The sequence below is a fragment of the Nothoprocta perdicaria genome, unplaced genomic scaffold, assembly GCF_003342845.1.
Source record: "Nothoprocta perdicaria isolate Ctin4 unplaced genomic scaffold, notPer1 scaffold_96, whole genome shotgun sequence".
Lineage (NCBI taxonomy): Eukaryota > Metazoa > Chordata > Aves > Tinamiformes > Tinamidae > Nothoprocta > Nothoprocta perdicaria.
Genome location: NW_020456265.1, coordinates 2,502,445 through 2,518,703, shown reverse-complemented (window position 1 = coordinate 2,518,703; position 16,259 = coordinate 2,502,445). Strand labels below are relative to the sequence as shown.

At 39.4% G+C, this 16,259-nt stretch overlaps 1 protein-coding gene across 1 annotated transcript in view; it reads right to left on the bottom strand.

Annotated features, from left to right (window-relative positions):
- Nucleotides 1–238: 238 nt before the first annotated feature.
- Nucleotides 239–16,259, bottom strand: part of BACE2 (beta-secretase 2) — a 43,969-nt gene continuing 27,948 nt past the window's right edge. Inside the window, exons 5-9 of the mRNA XM_026053046.1 lie at nt 15,275–15,409; nt 12,034–12,135; nt 8,601–8,750; nt 7,242–7,410; nt 239–1,067 (exon numbers count right to left, since the gene is read on the bottom strand). Of these exons, the coding sequence (XP_025908831.1) occupies nt 814–1,067; nt 7,242–7,410; nt 8,601–8,750; nt 12,034–12,135; nt 15,275–15,409 (810 nt within the window). The 3' untranslated portion in view covers nt 239–813. The remainder of the gene's footprint in view (nt 1,068–7,241; nt 7,411–8,600; nt 8,751–12,033; nt 12,136–15,274; nt 15,410–16,259) is intronic.

Sequence of the window (16,259 nt, the reverse complement as noted above, 5' to 3'; positions counted from 1 at the left end):
AACTACTTAGAAGCCAAGGAGTTATAGACGTTGTCGTTTGGAATTTCCTGTGTTTTGCGCCCAGTTCTAAGTCACATGCTTGCCAGTGGTAAGCATCCTTGCAAGCTGAGAGGTAGTCTTGTTTTACACTAAGGCTGAACAAGTTTGTTTCCCTGTTTTCCCCTCCTCGAACTCTTTTGGAATGATGGTCAGGGATGGAGACCCTCTCAAGTGGCAGCCSTCATCTTGAGGGAGGAGGGGAAAAAAAACTTTCTTTTTGACCTCACATCCATCTGTTGAATAATTCTGACCTTTCCCCCTCCCTTGCAGCATGTGCACAGTTTCAAAATGAACTCATATAAACAAAAAGCTATATTAATTTAATATGATTAAGAAATTATTAAAAATTACGTTTTTTTTTCTCTTTCTACATTCAAGGATTGATTAGTTAGAAATTTCTGACAGCTCCTTTTTTTGTGAAAGAAGGAGGCATAATTTTGTTCAGATAATTTTGTWCAGACAGTGGAAGAACATCATAGTGTGTGTTTTGTTCTTTTTTTTTTTAAAAAAGAGAAGGTACTAATGAGGGCATAAAGGCTCATTGTACTATAGTAGCAAATCCAGTAGAACAGCACTTAGGAGGTGGTTAATAGTGCTTTGGTTCAGAATCAGTGTTAGAAAATAAAGCTTAAAAATCATGACGCAGGATATCTGGAGGGATTTCACCAGCAATCTGTAATGGACGTAGAAAGGACTGAGGCGTTGGCTTCTTCTCCTTGGCAAAGTACTTTATTCTTCCYTGTGTTTAAGTTCCAGGTTTCACGATCGAGTTTCTCATTTCCATCGATGACGCACTAAGGAGGATTCATCGTTGACCACATCATTGTCAGTGTAGCGGTGCTGACACCGCGGCGGGATGAGCAGGAGGATGATCAGTACCAGGAGGATAATTCCGCACAAGCTCATGAGAGCGTAGGAGGCAATCCACAACACTGGTTCATGGAAAGAARCGCTGGAAACACAGTTGCTTCCAACATCCGTGGTTGTGAAAGGGCCTTCAATCTCAGATACTGGAGAGCCATCAACTTCTGAGAAAGCACATGAAGAGAGGCATTAAGTTCATACATACCACATAAAAGCCAATGAAAAAGATTTAGCGTAGTTATATCCCACTCCTCTCCATCATCATACATCTTGATGTACTAATTTTAATGTATTTCACACTGCAGTAAAAATAATAGCGTTGTATGTTTATAAAATGAGGACCTGCGGCGTAGGGAGACCATGATACCACGATACTCCTGCATTTGTACAGACTGTCAATAGGAAGGCAGAAATGAAACTCAAGTCTCTCACAGCAGAAGTTAAAGATCACCACTAGATCACCTTCTGTTTTGGGAATAGCTTTTCAGAAATGGCAGTTGACTTGAAAACCTCACATTACCAACCCACTGTGGTGGCCAGCAATAGGACTAGAGCAAATGGCCTCAAACTGAAGCACCGAAAGTTCCACAGGAACTTGAGAAAACACTTCTCGACAGTGASGGTGACAGAGCCCTGGCACAGGCTGCMCWGAGAGGYTGTGGAGTCTCCTTCTCTGGAGATCTTCTAAACCCGCTTGGACGCAGCCCTGTGCCCCGTGCTCTGGGTGACCCTGCGTGTGCACGTGGGYTGCACTATACAATCTCTAAAGGTCCCTTCCAACCTTAAGCATTCAATGATTCTATGTTTTTTTTTTGTTGTTGTTTTTGACATTTGCAACAACTAGAAAAGCACATCAGACAATTTTTACATCTACTGCAGCTGCTACCTCCCAAGATAGGCCTCAGGGCGCARCATGCAGGCTCGTTAGCTTCCAAATACCTCTACAAGCAGCATCCTTGGGCAGAGTGGAAAGGAGGAAGGATACTCTTGCAAGAGAGACTGTTGTGGTGAGAGTTCAGAAAGAAGATGAGATGAAGTAGGAGAGCCAGGTGATGAGCTTACAGAAAAGGGTAGTGGTGGGGATGAAGGTCAATGGCAGCAGTCGGATGCTGGGACACAAAGGAGCAGCGCCATGAGGTGGGGAGGGAGAAGTTAAATGAGCAGCTCAAAGGGAAAAAAAAAAAACAAAAAAAMCAAACCAAAACAAGACAAATGGAATTAACAGAGCTAAATCAGAGAAGGTGCCTGGGTAGCCCTGCTTGGAATAGCCACCCACCTTTGGTAGCATCTCTGATTTAGTGACCYGCTTCACAGCCACCACAAACCTGTACTTCAGTTAAACATGCCCTGCGCAAACATGCTTCCAAACACCTATAGTTTACTTCCCTAGTCAAATATGGCAGGGGACATTCATGTATTTCCTACAGAAAGCCTCAGTTTTATCCTTTCTTTCATGTTATACACAGTTAATTTTAAACACACAGACATACACGTTCTTGCCGAATCGTGATGCTGCCTTACTGARAACAGTATCTCTTATTTACACATAACTTAGACAAGATTCCTGAAAGAACATTTAAATGATGTGCAAAGCTTATTTCCTTGGATAAGGAGAGTCGTTTGCTTTTTGGAAGGCAGGAAGGAAGCCTTTAACATTCTCTGCAGAGAGACAAATGCAGAATAGGTAGGCTGATTTATTTGCAGTTTGTTTGGAGAGGTTTTAGTTGGTGTTGGTGTTTAGTTGATGAAGTTGGCCCTCCTTGTTTCATGGCCGAGTATTATTTGAAGGTTTAAGCCTTAGTAGACCTAACTTAATCATGGGCTGCCACTACAACAAGCAGTTCTGCTCTCCTTCACTGCCTCTTGTATTGGTTCTAGTGATTGGTTCTTGCAGGCTGCAAAATCTGACAGAAAACTAACCTGTCAAAACAAACAAATGCCCAAACCAAGAGTTCTGTTTAATTACTCACTGACCCCACTCGCCCTGCACCTCAGCTGCTAGTGTAGGAACACTTGTTTGAGCAGCAGCCCTTAGAGTGGTCTGGATGAGGTCTGGGATTACACCCCAAGCACTCTAGCACTGGTGAGTAGAAATCACATCTTGTTTGAGCTTGTTGGATTGCTCTGCCCTGGCCCATGCACCCTACCACATCAGCAGATCTTTGCAAAAGACACTGCCGTTGCAGAGGGCTGGCAAGCGAGCTGCCCAGCAGCAGCCCGAGGAGTAAAAGACTTCCTAGCAGGCCTGGGACAGAGACAAAGAAACAAACCCCTGGTGTTCCAAGTCCCAGGAGTGCACTTGGTCTGCTCTGCGATCGTTTCCCCTGGAAATCTTCCCCCTGCTACCTACATTACTTCTGTCTCTGGGAAGTCCTGCAGCAAAAACAAACTAAAGTGCATTTAACACTAATGCAAAGTGCAAGGCATAAATATTGCTACTTMGGAATTCAGTATTTTGAAGAGGTGAAAAAAAAAGCCGCAGAAATTCCTTTCTTGCGGATAGCTTTGAAAATAAACAGTCTCTAATTACTCAGTATTTGGCTCGAGTACAATAATTACTCCCATTAAAAAGGCAATACAGAATTGTTGCCATAGTGGCTGACATTTTGAATTACATTTTCACAATACTTGACAGCAGCATAGCCTCTGCTTTCTTCCTTCCAAAAATAAGTTTTCCCTCATCCTCCTCCACCCTCCAGAGAAATTGCAAGGAGATAGATCAGAAATATGCTTACATTGTTCAAATAAACCTTTAACAAACTAACAGTCACACATTTAGACTATTACACATAAGCTGAATTGCCTTTTTTTTTTTTTTTTTTGGCCTTTTGTTTTAATTAGATGGTCTGGTAGTAGCTATCTAGCATGAAATTTTGACCTTGAACAAATGAGCTTTTCTTCATTATTGACCACACGACAAAAGATGGTACCTCTGGAAAAACGCCATGTATAACATGTAGAACCTCAAAATTGGAAAAAGCAAACACATGCCTTTTCAAAGGCACATATCTTTGAAAAGGAAGCCAACAAATTGGATCAAATTTATCACAAAACTGCTCTTTGGCAGGGACTCTGGAGGTCACCTTGGTATACCTCCTACTCAGAGCAGGACCATCACCAACAGTCACCTGTGGCTTTGTCCAGCCAAGTCTTGTGAACACCCATTCTCTTCAGTTTCACTGGGATTACTTTCTGTTTTATCACATTTTTTTGTTTAAAGAACTGTAGAAATGATTTATGATAATAAGGCTCAGCACTTTTCTTCCCTGAAAATCACCTAAGTCTTAATCCTGTCATCTTCTTGCTTACTATATTAGGGGTATAATTGCTTTCAATGTTGAGGTACCAGAAGGTTGTACCTCTAATATTAAGGTGATATAAACATCTAATCTTAAGAAGGGACTTAATCCAAAACTTTCCCATTCATCCTGTAAATAGGTGATGCCTGAAATTATTGCAACAGGCAATTTGAAACAATTTGAAACTAGCAACAAGCAAAACAAGTTTTAAAAGGTTTCAGCTATCAGTGAAAACCAAATTTCCTTTCTTGCAACAACTGGATCTAACTCTCCTGCTCCTGTGTTCTTGGTATGTGCTGGGGAACTAAAATGGTGCAAGGAGGATTGCAGAGATAAATTATTTCTTATGTCTCATCAAGTCTCAATAGAAACTTGGAAGTTCAATGAAACTAAGGGTTTGCTCCTGTTCCTGCCATTTTTGCGTTAMGTCGTTAGGTCTGTACTTATCATAAAAGTCTGGGCTTAAATTCAATTTTAAGACTCTATTGTAAACAAGAAAGCAAAAGTCATTACAGAGAAACAATCTTTTTTTTTTTACATTTCTCTATTTCTGAAGATTTATGGCACTAGTAATTTAATTATTTAATTGAAGCCCATGATCAGACCAAAAAGGTCCAAATAAATTTCATTAATATAGTTGCTATGGAAGACATGACTACTCTCCACAGGAAGCCAGTTAGGCAGCTTAATCCTTCACACTGCTAACCACTCACAGTTGTGGTTTTCTGATGAAAGTGGTGTTAAATATGGAAACCACAAGCTGTGAAGAAGGGAATTCAGAATGAACGGCACATCCAGCAAAATGTCATCTGCCCTAGGTGAATAAAGCCTGACAAATCAGTATAACATTTTGTCTCCTTGTCTTAAATCATCCGATTTCTCAAGAAACTTCTCTAGTTCCCACAATATTGTTAGACACATACACAAAACGYGGATAAAGAAACGAGAGGAAAATGTCTTCTAGCACCAGCTGGGATTATGATGTATCCAAGGCAAGGTAAATGCAGATTTCTTTCTTAGCAAGCCCAGTTCTTCCTCTCTGGAAGAATGTTGTCTGCATGAAATGGCCAAACTCTAGGCTTCTATGTAGTGATATTACCAGTAAGGTGTTATTATGGTCCCCTGACTTTTTCTCAACAAAGACCTGCTTTCAGAAAACTTCTCATCAGCACCAGCCGGCATGAGTCCCCTGCTGACCATGTCAGTCACTATGTTGGGTCAGGGTGACCCACCTTCTCCATCAATGTCTGCAAGGGGCAGGAGGCAGCTCTGGACTTGCTAAAATTGCACTCAGGAGGCAAAAATGACAGGGAGGGAAACCTGTTTTCACTATCTTGTCAAGYTACACTCTGTCCTCCCAGGAGCACTCAAACTGTGCCTTTCATCACTGCAGGGCATCTTATAGGGGCCTTCATTAAGCAGCCCACATCCATWTAAAGATTGTGTTTTTTGTTCGTAGTAAGCTAAAAGATGAGAATTCTGAACTTGTTAACAATGGAGGGATTTTTTATTTTCTTATTTTAAAAGGCTTTTAAAAATGTCCTGGGGCTACAACTGAGCACGCTGGTATCTCTCTCCTTATGCTCAATAATCTGGTTGCACTAAGCACTCAAGTAATTACTCTGCTCACCTCCTACAACATAAATATTGGGGATTAAAGATGCATTGTCAATCTGACTTTTTCTCTCATGACAAGACTCTGTTTCTACAATGCTTTCCAGGACACAGAACACTTTTCCATTTGGGATAGAGACTTGTACATGCATGCATCACCTCTTCTCTACTCCCAGCTGGATTCCAAAATGTTCTTGTGATGCCATAGCCATGACCCATCATCAAGGGAACAAAAGCCCCAAACTTTTATTTGTTTTTAGCTTTCCTTGGTGAAAGAAGCCGTATCATGGAAAAGCAAGACAGTTAGCCAGCACTGTGAAATCAGCCTGTTCCTGAGAGGCCACAGTCCTTGTTTAAATGGCAGGATTCTAGCAGACCACATATTTGACTGTYGTTTCCTAACCAGCAATATGAAAGCCTGGCAGAGACCAGGTGTGTTCAGTGCAGAGCCCAAGTCTTTTTCCCTGGCCAGAAAATTTGTGTTTTCCCAGACACACTTCTCTTCCCAAACTGACATACTGTACTGGGGATTCCCCGAAACTTCCTGCATTTCAGTTTCTCAGTCCTTTCTGTCAGAYACGAATGCACAAATACAGTAGCTCTGATTAGCCTGTCTCTCTTACTGGCAACTCCAGACATTCATGGAGATCACAACGTGAATGTTCCGAGTTTGGAACATGGATGGATGAGGAATCACTGGATCAGGTGTTGTAAACTCCTGCTACTGATTACCAATAGGCCTATCATGGATTTTGCTTTCCACTTTTTAAAGTGGATTCTAGAAGTATAACAAAAGTGTGCAGTCCTTCCTTGCTAACCACTTCTCATACCAAAAATTACCAATTCTTTTTTTTCACATTTCTTCAGCAGCCAATCAAAAGGATAATGGCTTTTCTACTGTTTTAGAAACAACAAAACATCGCTATTCTAAATTCAAGTCACATTTTCTTTTTTTTTTCAAATATTTCTGAAAGGCCAAAAAGGGATAGTTCACATTTACAAAAAAGCTTTAGCATGGTTTTTCATTGCATGTTTCAAAAGTCAGTTGAAGAATGTATTCATCTGAGAGGCAGAGCAGGATTACACAAGAGAAGCTGCAGTGCAACAGCGACACTCCTATTACCCTCTTGGGGAAACTTCACCCACAGGCAGGCAAGTCAGAGGGAAGACATTCTCCCAGGAAAACAATATGGTTAAAATTTCCACAATTAAGGCTGATTTACACCAAAAGGTAGTAGAGTTTTATTGCAGCTCTTTCTTTCCCGCTCCTCCCCTTGAAGTGTGAGGAGTTTGGGATTGCTCACAAATACCTTAGCACTTCATTAATTACCACATTTTTCCTATCAGATAAGTGACAAGATGATAGTTCTTTTGAGGCTGGCAGGTGTTTCCTGAGCCACCAGCCCAGGACAGTATTTCTCTTACCTGCACATGGACTCACTGCAAAGCCCACTCTCTTCTGAGCTCTGTCAAATATTACATAGAAGCCTTCCATGACGGTAGCACCAATAACTAGGGCATTTGTGGAGGAAGAGATTCCAAACCGGTAGCACTGTAGATTCTCCCCAATTCCGAGAATGGGTTGAATATAAAGCTATTAATTAAAAAAAGAAGCCAGAGAGTAAAGAGGCAGCAAAATACAGTACTCAGAAGATAACAGTTCAGAGAGATATCCAGAATTTACAATTTTTGTATTTAATTACTTGAATTCTACTAGACAAGCAATGAATAGGGGCAAACAGACTTGCATACATTATTTTAAACTGGTCAAAGTTTAAGTGCATGTAAGAGCTCAGGGAGCCTAAGCTTAAATTTGAACTCAATCGGTTGCTATGTAAAGGTCACCTTCAATTTCATGAAAGTCATTTTTTACTGAATATTCCATAAAGGAAGGACAGAAAGACAAWGCATGTGAACACAAATTAGAGAAATATTAAAAAAAAATTATCAGGATACAATGGATGTGGAGAACATTCAGTATCATCTTCGAGGCTTTAGGTTCATAAATTCAAGTCACRTTTTACCCCTTTTCTCCTCAGAGAAGAAGAAAGGTTGAGAACTACACAATCAATACAGAAAAAGCTTATCATAAGGCTATACTATATTTCAAGTTAAAATGTACTTAAGAGGTTCATTCCCCACTTTCTTCTGCCCTGCGGTAAAAGACTGTAATAATGATGTTAAAGGATAGGTTGCCTGTATTGCAGCCTACATTGGGGAAAAAACAGCAAAAAGCAGAAATGAAAATGGCACATTATATTGTAAAAGCTGGGGTGGAATATTAATAAAAGAAAAAAAACCCCACCAAGTTATAGAGATTGGTGAGGAGCCCAAACAGCCTCATTGCCAAGAGTGTCATTTTCAGGAAAAGTGCTCCAATTCACAATACCATGAAAACAAAACAATTTGCTTCCCAACATGAGAAGAGCAAAATGAGCAGAGATACTGTGTATCAACATCTCATGTAGCTAAAACTTCAAGAAAAACAAAAACAGCTTTTCCTGAGAGTCTGAAGAATTCATTCAGCACTACACAGACTGCACCTAAATGAGATTCTATTTTTCTTTTTGCTTTCAGGTATCAAAACTCTTTTTAGCACACAAGTTTCTTTGCTATTTTTCCCAAGCAAAGATTGATCATTAAACTTTTTTCCCCTCATATCCAGACATAATTCTCTATTATTGCTTAAAATAGCTCCTATTTTGTAAGAGCATGCACTATTACAATAGTAAAAATACTACATATACACATAAATACACATAACAAAACAAAGAAAGTTGAGACCTGTGGTAGGATAGAGATCCGAAACGACCTGCTGGCGTTTTCGTCCCTCAGGTAAAYGGAGAGTTTGGGAAATAAGGACCATGGTCTTTCAGTTTTATCCCAGCATGCAAGCTGGGAACCAGTCCAGAAACCAGAGGAGAATTCTTGTATCTATAAAAAAGCACGGTACATAAAGATTACATGCATTTTGATAGGTTTTTGTAAATGATCACTGATACTTTTGCTTCCCATAGAGAAATCCAGGTCTGACAAAATAGGAGTCTGACAAAGACTTTTTTGTTGATAGAAGCAAAAATCTCAAGCCCAACTCAGTGTTCATGATAACCTGTCATGAGTTKGAAGGAGGAAGGAGAGGATGACTAACAAATTTCAACTCTCCTTTCCCAGGTAATGGGGGAGTAATGGGCAAGTAATGAGATTTCTTTCTCATTACTTCCCCTTTCCCAGTAAACCTGTATGACCTTCTTGAACAAACATTAGAGCTAGGGCTGGCCCTGTCTCTTCTCTAAACAACTTTGACCCAACATCAACATTTTAAAGAAGCAGAAACTTTAGAAACATGGAATGAGATATGAACCACATGAACATTAACAGTCGTATTAATGGTTCCTCGGTTAACTTTAGGGTTTGGAAGCTAAGGCCTAAGCCAAAAGCCCCTGTAGACTGCTACTGAGGTCTGCTACAGCCAAGAGAAAGAAGCACCCACTTCTGACTCTCWTGCTGCATTGCCACTCTCTACCAGTGTAACTTAGCATGCTTTGGAAATAACATTGATTAACAGTTTTCTTAGTATATCCATGGCACTAACAATACAAACAATAAACCCCTGCAGAGCTTCTTTACCTAAGACAAACATCCTGTCTTATGTTCATGCTCCCTGAAGAACACAAAGTTGATGTGCTGCCAGGTTGGAGGAAAACACTTCCTTATTCAAGTGCAATACTTTGTGCTGGTTCCTATTTCCATGTGAAGCAACATACAGGGCACTACCTCGTTCTGATATTATAGTACCAAAGTACTCCATTTTGGTGAAAAGTACGGAATACAGCCCCTCTACTCCTCTCACGTACACTTAATTATGATATTTTGTAAATATCTGCACATAAATTAGTTAAGTGTAAGGCTGCACAGCATTAAAGATTTGGTACTTCAAGATGCTGATGTTCTTGGGCCAGCATGCATACACATACGTAAACACACTGTGCAGCTTAGAGATGGACTGCTTTTATGCTTAAATCTAAATGCATATGGAAGTACATCTTTTGGCATGGGACTGACCGCTCTGTCCCTCAGGACTGTTACCCAGGTCAGACTTGCTGAAAATCATAGTCCTCTTTTTGTCTCGGAAAACAGAGCTTGCAATTTGAGAGAAGCTGCAAGAGAGCACCAAGGCTGGGCTGGCAAAGACTAGAGAGTGCTCTACTTTAACTGCCTGCTTTGATTTCCCAGAAAGACTCTTTATTATGTTGCATTTCATTTTCAAAAGTGTGTATGCTTTGTAATACCTAAAATGCTTGCTAACTTAGCATAGATTTAAAGCTGTGCATGGAAACACTGCTTTAACTTCACCTCACTTTAGCAGCAGTGTTGTGGCTGCTAGACCACTAAGRCTCATCTCTGCCCACCTGCCAAAATCATCACTCTTCAGACCTGTCAACATCAAATAAGACRAAAACTGCATCTAAAGCAGCTCCCTAACAGACTTCCATCCAAATCAGTTGGAGTAGAAAACAAAACAAWTACAAATCAGCACTATTAAAGACCATAATGCTTAGAGCCTTTTTTTAAAAGCTTTTTTTTCCTTTAGATAGCATAATGAAGGAGCACTGCACCTGCAGCTGTGCCAATACACCTGAGGGGTCAATAACATCTTGCTGGGAAGCTCCTAATGAGCAGCTGAGAGCAGGAACTTGTTAACCTGGTTAACCTGTCGTCAGAGAAGCAGGTCTGACCACAGCATGATGATTTTAAGCTGCAATGATGCGTAGCCTGACAGAAGTACAGAGAGTGCCTTTGTAATGCTGTAGTACAACTGCTGAAAATAGCCTTTTTTTCCCCCCCAGACATCACTATTACAGTGTCAGAATCTAATCCTTACAGCTCCTACTACTTTTCTTATTTAGTAAAATATCAATATTGTGTAGAGGTGTGTAAATAACGTCTGGTGTGTGTGGAGGGCAAAGGAGTACAATAGCAAGGTCTTGCAGATTAAAAAAATGAAATTGAAAAGTTAGTTTATACATTTTTAATAGGAAGAACAAAAATCATTAAGCAGAATGGGTGAGTGCTTCCTATCTAATATCGTATTGATTGGTGAACTGACTGCTTACTTGGCATGCGGAAGGCCCTAGTTCCGATGTCCTCGTGACCAAAACCAGAGAGGAGCTTGGACTGGTGTGACCCAGTTCACCAGAGAAAGCACATTACAAGAGCTCCTGGTTAAGCTTCTTTCATTGCCCTCTCTGCCATCGACTGGGTTGATATTGGAAGTGCTTTACAAAAAGTAGAACTTTTCAACCAGTGAAACTGAATTACGTGAGGTAACTGGTGTACTTCCTTCAGATAGTGGGCATCTGCAGGTTGTCAAGAGCATTTCATGCTGCCCCTCTGCTCTCCATCACGTAAGGAAAGGAGTAAGTCTTGATCTACCATAGGCCTTGTGGGCAACCAGCCACTAGCCCATTTACTACTGTCTCCTGTGGTTTGTAACAACTACCACAGTTCATTTGTGAAGCCATGGCAAAATTACTAGAATTGTTCACATTGAATTATCTAGGATTTATTTTTCATCTTCACCTTTCTCAATAGTGCTCATTGCATTCAATCAAAATTTATGATGTAGTTTTAGTTGTTGTAACCCAGAAAATGTAACGTCAGCTAATCTGCACACAAAGGAACTATCCCCATGACCTATTTCTAAAACCCACTCTGTTTCCAAAGAAAGAGGCTTTTAAACATAAATAATTCAATAATGAAGGCCAAAAGAGCTTTATTGATATGAATAATCCTAATGAATGGCATGCATTCTATATAACAATAAGCGTTTTATCCAGAAATTAACTGCTTGCAGTATCAGGTTTACTCAGTTTTGAATTAAAGGGCTGAATTTTGCATTCTGAACACTTTGAATTGAAGAGATAGGGATCGTGTCTGTATTTCTRAAATACTTAGAACAAAATACTCCATTTCTGCACTACTTTTGACCCATTTCCATACAGGTTTCTTTTGTCAGTATATGACCCTGCCTTCCACCGTTTCCCCTTCCCTTTTCCACTTCCACCAAAGACAGTCTTAGATGCAGAGGAACTCAGTCCTCCTCAGACTGAAACCCTATGACTCACAAGGYAGATGGCAAAGATGACATCCCTTTTCAAAGACCACCTGATAATGCAATAGTAATTCAAGACTTCAAGCGAGTTTAATCACAGCTTACCAGGGACGTGCGAACTATGGCTTGCACAACAGCACTGAAGACTTTCTGGGGCAGCCGAAGGAGGGTGGTACCACTGTCTACTATTGCTTTATCTGCATTATACTGAGAGGAGAATTAAAAAATGAGACAAATTATACACACAGTAGATAATACAATGCAGTTTAAACTGTTTCACAATGGCCCAGCTGCTCCTCTTCAGTAAGAGTCTTCACAAACCTGTATGTCACCACTTGGCAGAACTCTCTGTTGCTTAAATTCAAATGAAATCTAAGAGCTAAAGCAAGGCATAGTCTGGACAAATGAGTAAGTTTATCTGCATCACTCAAGAAATTTCACTCAGTGAAAACACCAGGCACATGCATTCTCGACCTGTTGTAAAAGGAAGAAAAGCAGGGCCTCCCTCAGAAGTGAAGCTAATCCTCCTGACCTCACACATGCCTCGGGCAAGAGGCACTGTGCCAGKGAGACACACATTAAGGACACTGACGAAGCTTACAGGTATGTCCAAAGCCTGAACCGAAGTCTCTGCTATGAGAACAACTTGCTCTGCTTAAAATACAATAGAGCAGCCTGCTTATAGTGACCTAAGTATATATTAAAAAAAAAAAAAAATAGGGAACATTAGCCCTTATTATATGTCATATTTGGCACTGACTCAGGGTACAAATGTCCAATGACACACACTTATCTCCCCACTTCTATAAGCCAGCAAAATATAGGCAAAGGCACCTATAAAGAAATTGACCAATTTAAATGTTGCTGCCTGAAAATCTATACTAAAGATATGTAAAAAAAAMCAAAACAAAAACAAAAAACTTCACCCTACTACAGACATGTTTCATTATTATAATCCCACACGCTAGATTAAGACATCTCTTCAAATCTCTGGTACATTTTATAAAGAATAAATATTTTAAAAGGCAAWTTTTTTTTTCATGAATACTTTAAAAACAATGACTAATTGTAAAGAAAAGGCAAGTAGCCATGGCAGCTGTTTGCATTAACTGCTTTTGTTATCAGCTTAGGTGGCAGGATCAGTATAACTCAACAGCGACATGTTGATGGCATAATCAAAGGAAACCAGGAAACATACAGCATAAACTCATTAGGAAGAGGTCAATTGAATATCCACCAGTTTAGGTCACATGGAGTATCTTTAGCGCAATGATAAAAATAAAAGCAGAGAAGTAATTCTGACAGCTTTTTTCTTTTTGAATGAAGCCATGCTGTAGCACCGCTGAAAGAGACGCAAACTGGAAAAGCACTGCTAGGAACCACTTAACCATTTATTGTGCACTCAGATATATTTCTAAAGAGTGGAGAGAAATATCAAGGCATTGTGGCCACATCACTTGTATTCTTTTTTGAAGAATTTCTAAACAGAATCCATTTTTAATATGCCATGAAGACACAATCACCCGCATCCCTGAGAAGCTCCCTTGGAAAAATTGTAAGAAGATGGCAAAGCCAAGAGGACCATACATTAACGGAGTGCCATATAAATTTTCTGGCGTAGCAGTATCACTCAGTGATTAAATGCCACCTAATTTTTCATGTCGTGTACAGTAACTTGCCTTCTCAGTGTTCCTGGTTAATATTTCACAGTGCCCTTGTGCAGGGCGCAGTATTGGCAGCTCGACACTTYGCTCAGCCCTAGTCTGACAGGATCAAGGCCACAGCTGCGGTGTGACTGGACAGATTCCCAGCACTGACGCCTTTCCCTAAGGAAAGGAGTAGTCTCTGGCCACTTTAACAAAAAAAAACCCTTTCCATTTCCTCAAAGATGATTAAGAAAAGAGAGGGCGCACAGCTCAGCGCTCTATATAGTGAATTAGCACCCTCTGCAAGCCCCTGACTAGGTAGCCACTCTTCTGCTACACTTTTGTTGGAACACCTCTGCTTAAGAAAGCAACGATGCCTTCAGTCCCCCTGTGCTAATACAGAGTGAAAGCAAAGCACAGCTTCSAACAGGCCTGCAGCAACAGGAAACTCTCCTAATTGCTAGATTTTCAAACGGTATGTTTTTGTTTCGTGGAAACGGGAGGTGTTTAACCATTAGTATCGCGACTCCTCTTCAAAGTAAGCTGTTTTTTAAGGCAAGAAAGAAAAGCAAACACAAACATTTAAGCCACAGGCCTAGCAGTAGTGCCTTCTGAACCCTATAATAAAGATAGAAATAGTTATTTAAATAGACTACATTTTGCTTATTAAACACAAAGAGGTTATGAATGATTTTAAATATTTTATCTGAAAATATGTTGTCCGTATTTTGTATGGAAATATAATACTTATGCATATGCATGATTTTATCATTAATTTCACTCAGTCTGTATGAACTTTAAAAACTTCAGAATTATCATGCTGCACAGATTTCCAACTACAAAAATAAGCATAAGATATTTTAAGCTGTCTATTGCAAAAAAGGCATGAAAATTACAGCACTAAAACTGAAACATGAATAGCAACAAGTGATAGTAAAACAAACAAGCAAAAATRCATACACACACATCCTTTAGAAAAAAAAAGTTTGGGAATAAAAATAATTAACAGCATAATTTCACTAGATGGATCCAGTGATAACAGGACATTTTTCTCAATAAAAATAATAAACACATCCATGAAGAATAATAATTAGCAAGATAGAAAAGATTACCAAAAAAAAAAAAAAGAAGGATGGGATGGGAAGCTTTGGGAAGCTCCCCTGGATGGCACCTGCCAATGGCCATCATGAATTATGTGCTTAGAAATATCCCTGGGWTTCATCCCAAAACCTTCACTTCTCTTGTTTAAACAAGTTTTTTTCCACGTTCAGTTGATTTTACTTTGTAACATACAGTCCTAAGTTGTAAATATTTAAGGATTGCCGTCTCACTGAAGGGCTGTACAACCTTCAGTGTATGGACGGCTTTGTTACAACAACAGACACTGGCCTAGGTGGTGAGATCTTCCAGACCACATCACTCCCATTCTCAGTGGATTGTTCTCTTAGTTTCAATAAATTACAGGCTGGGCTACAAATATTACTGACAACTTTGAAGTCCTGTTCAAAGCAATTTTAGCACATTTGATATATACTCTWTATACTCTACATTTCATATGGCTTGTTAATTTCTCTTAAAAGTTATCATGCATCCTTAATCTCAGAGGAGACTGCAATACACATCTTCTTGCAAAGGTAAAACTGATTAATTATTTGTCYTAACCAAATGTATGTTTTATATAGACACCTTATTGCAAATACCTCTCTGCAGTCCAAGTTGAGATTCTGTCCTCCAACCTCCAGCTTGAGGATTTCAACTTGATAGTACCACTCCTCTTTGATAGGTGTATACCAAATATCACCTGTGTACAGACTTGGTTCAATTCCACCCAGAACCTGAGGAAAAAAGAGAAGGGAATATATATGCTTTAAAATCCAGGATGTTTAGCTCTGGGTCAAGTACAAAAAATAAAATAAAAAAAATCTAACCGCAATGCACAGGGCTTCAAAATCTTAATTTAGCACCATGTGTAAGGGTTTTGTTGACAAGTGCTGTAAATTTTAATCGATAATAAAGTGATATATATTTTGCAAATATATGAAATATCTGGATGTTAAAAGACTCATGCCTCAGCAAACCAGAATTCCTATATTGGACCATATTACCAGTATCTTCTACAAATTCAAACTAATTTTCTTATGAAAATTCCATTGTTTAAAATTAAGAGTAACTTCAGTGGCTTAATCTAAGCAATGTGTAAAAACAGGAGACAATATTGAACCTTCACATGATAAACTCAGTTCAAAAAAAAAAGCCTTATTACTGCTTGACAACAATTTAGTTTTCTTAAGCACATCCAAATTGGAATATATGACCATAATAATATTGCTACTAGTAGTATCTTCTATCAAAATATACATTAAGCTGATTGGGAATATACTTGACTAGCAGACTTTGAGGTTTTGAACTGAACTAACTGAAGTAACCTGAATGAGTATGCTTCTGGGCTCTGTCTCTCCCAGGTGAGACAGAGAGACAAGGATCTTGATTCTTCKTTCCTTTTTACTTCATGTAAAAAAATGTATTGTTGCATTTTTATGCATTTGAACAAGCTTAGTAATTCAGTAAAACACTGCTCAGTTTGAGAAAGATTGCAGAACTTGTCCTCAAGGAATCATGTCGGCTATGGGGACATTCACTACAATATTTCATTTATTAAAATGTTCATCAAAATCAAACTTTAAA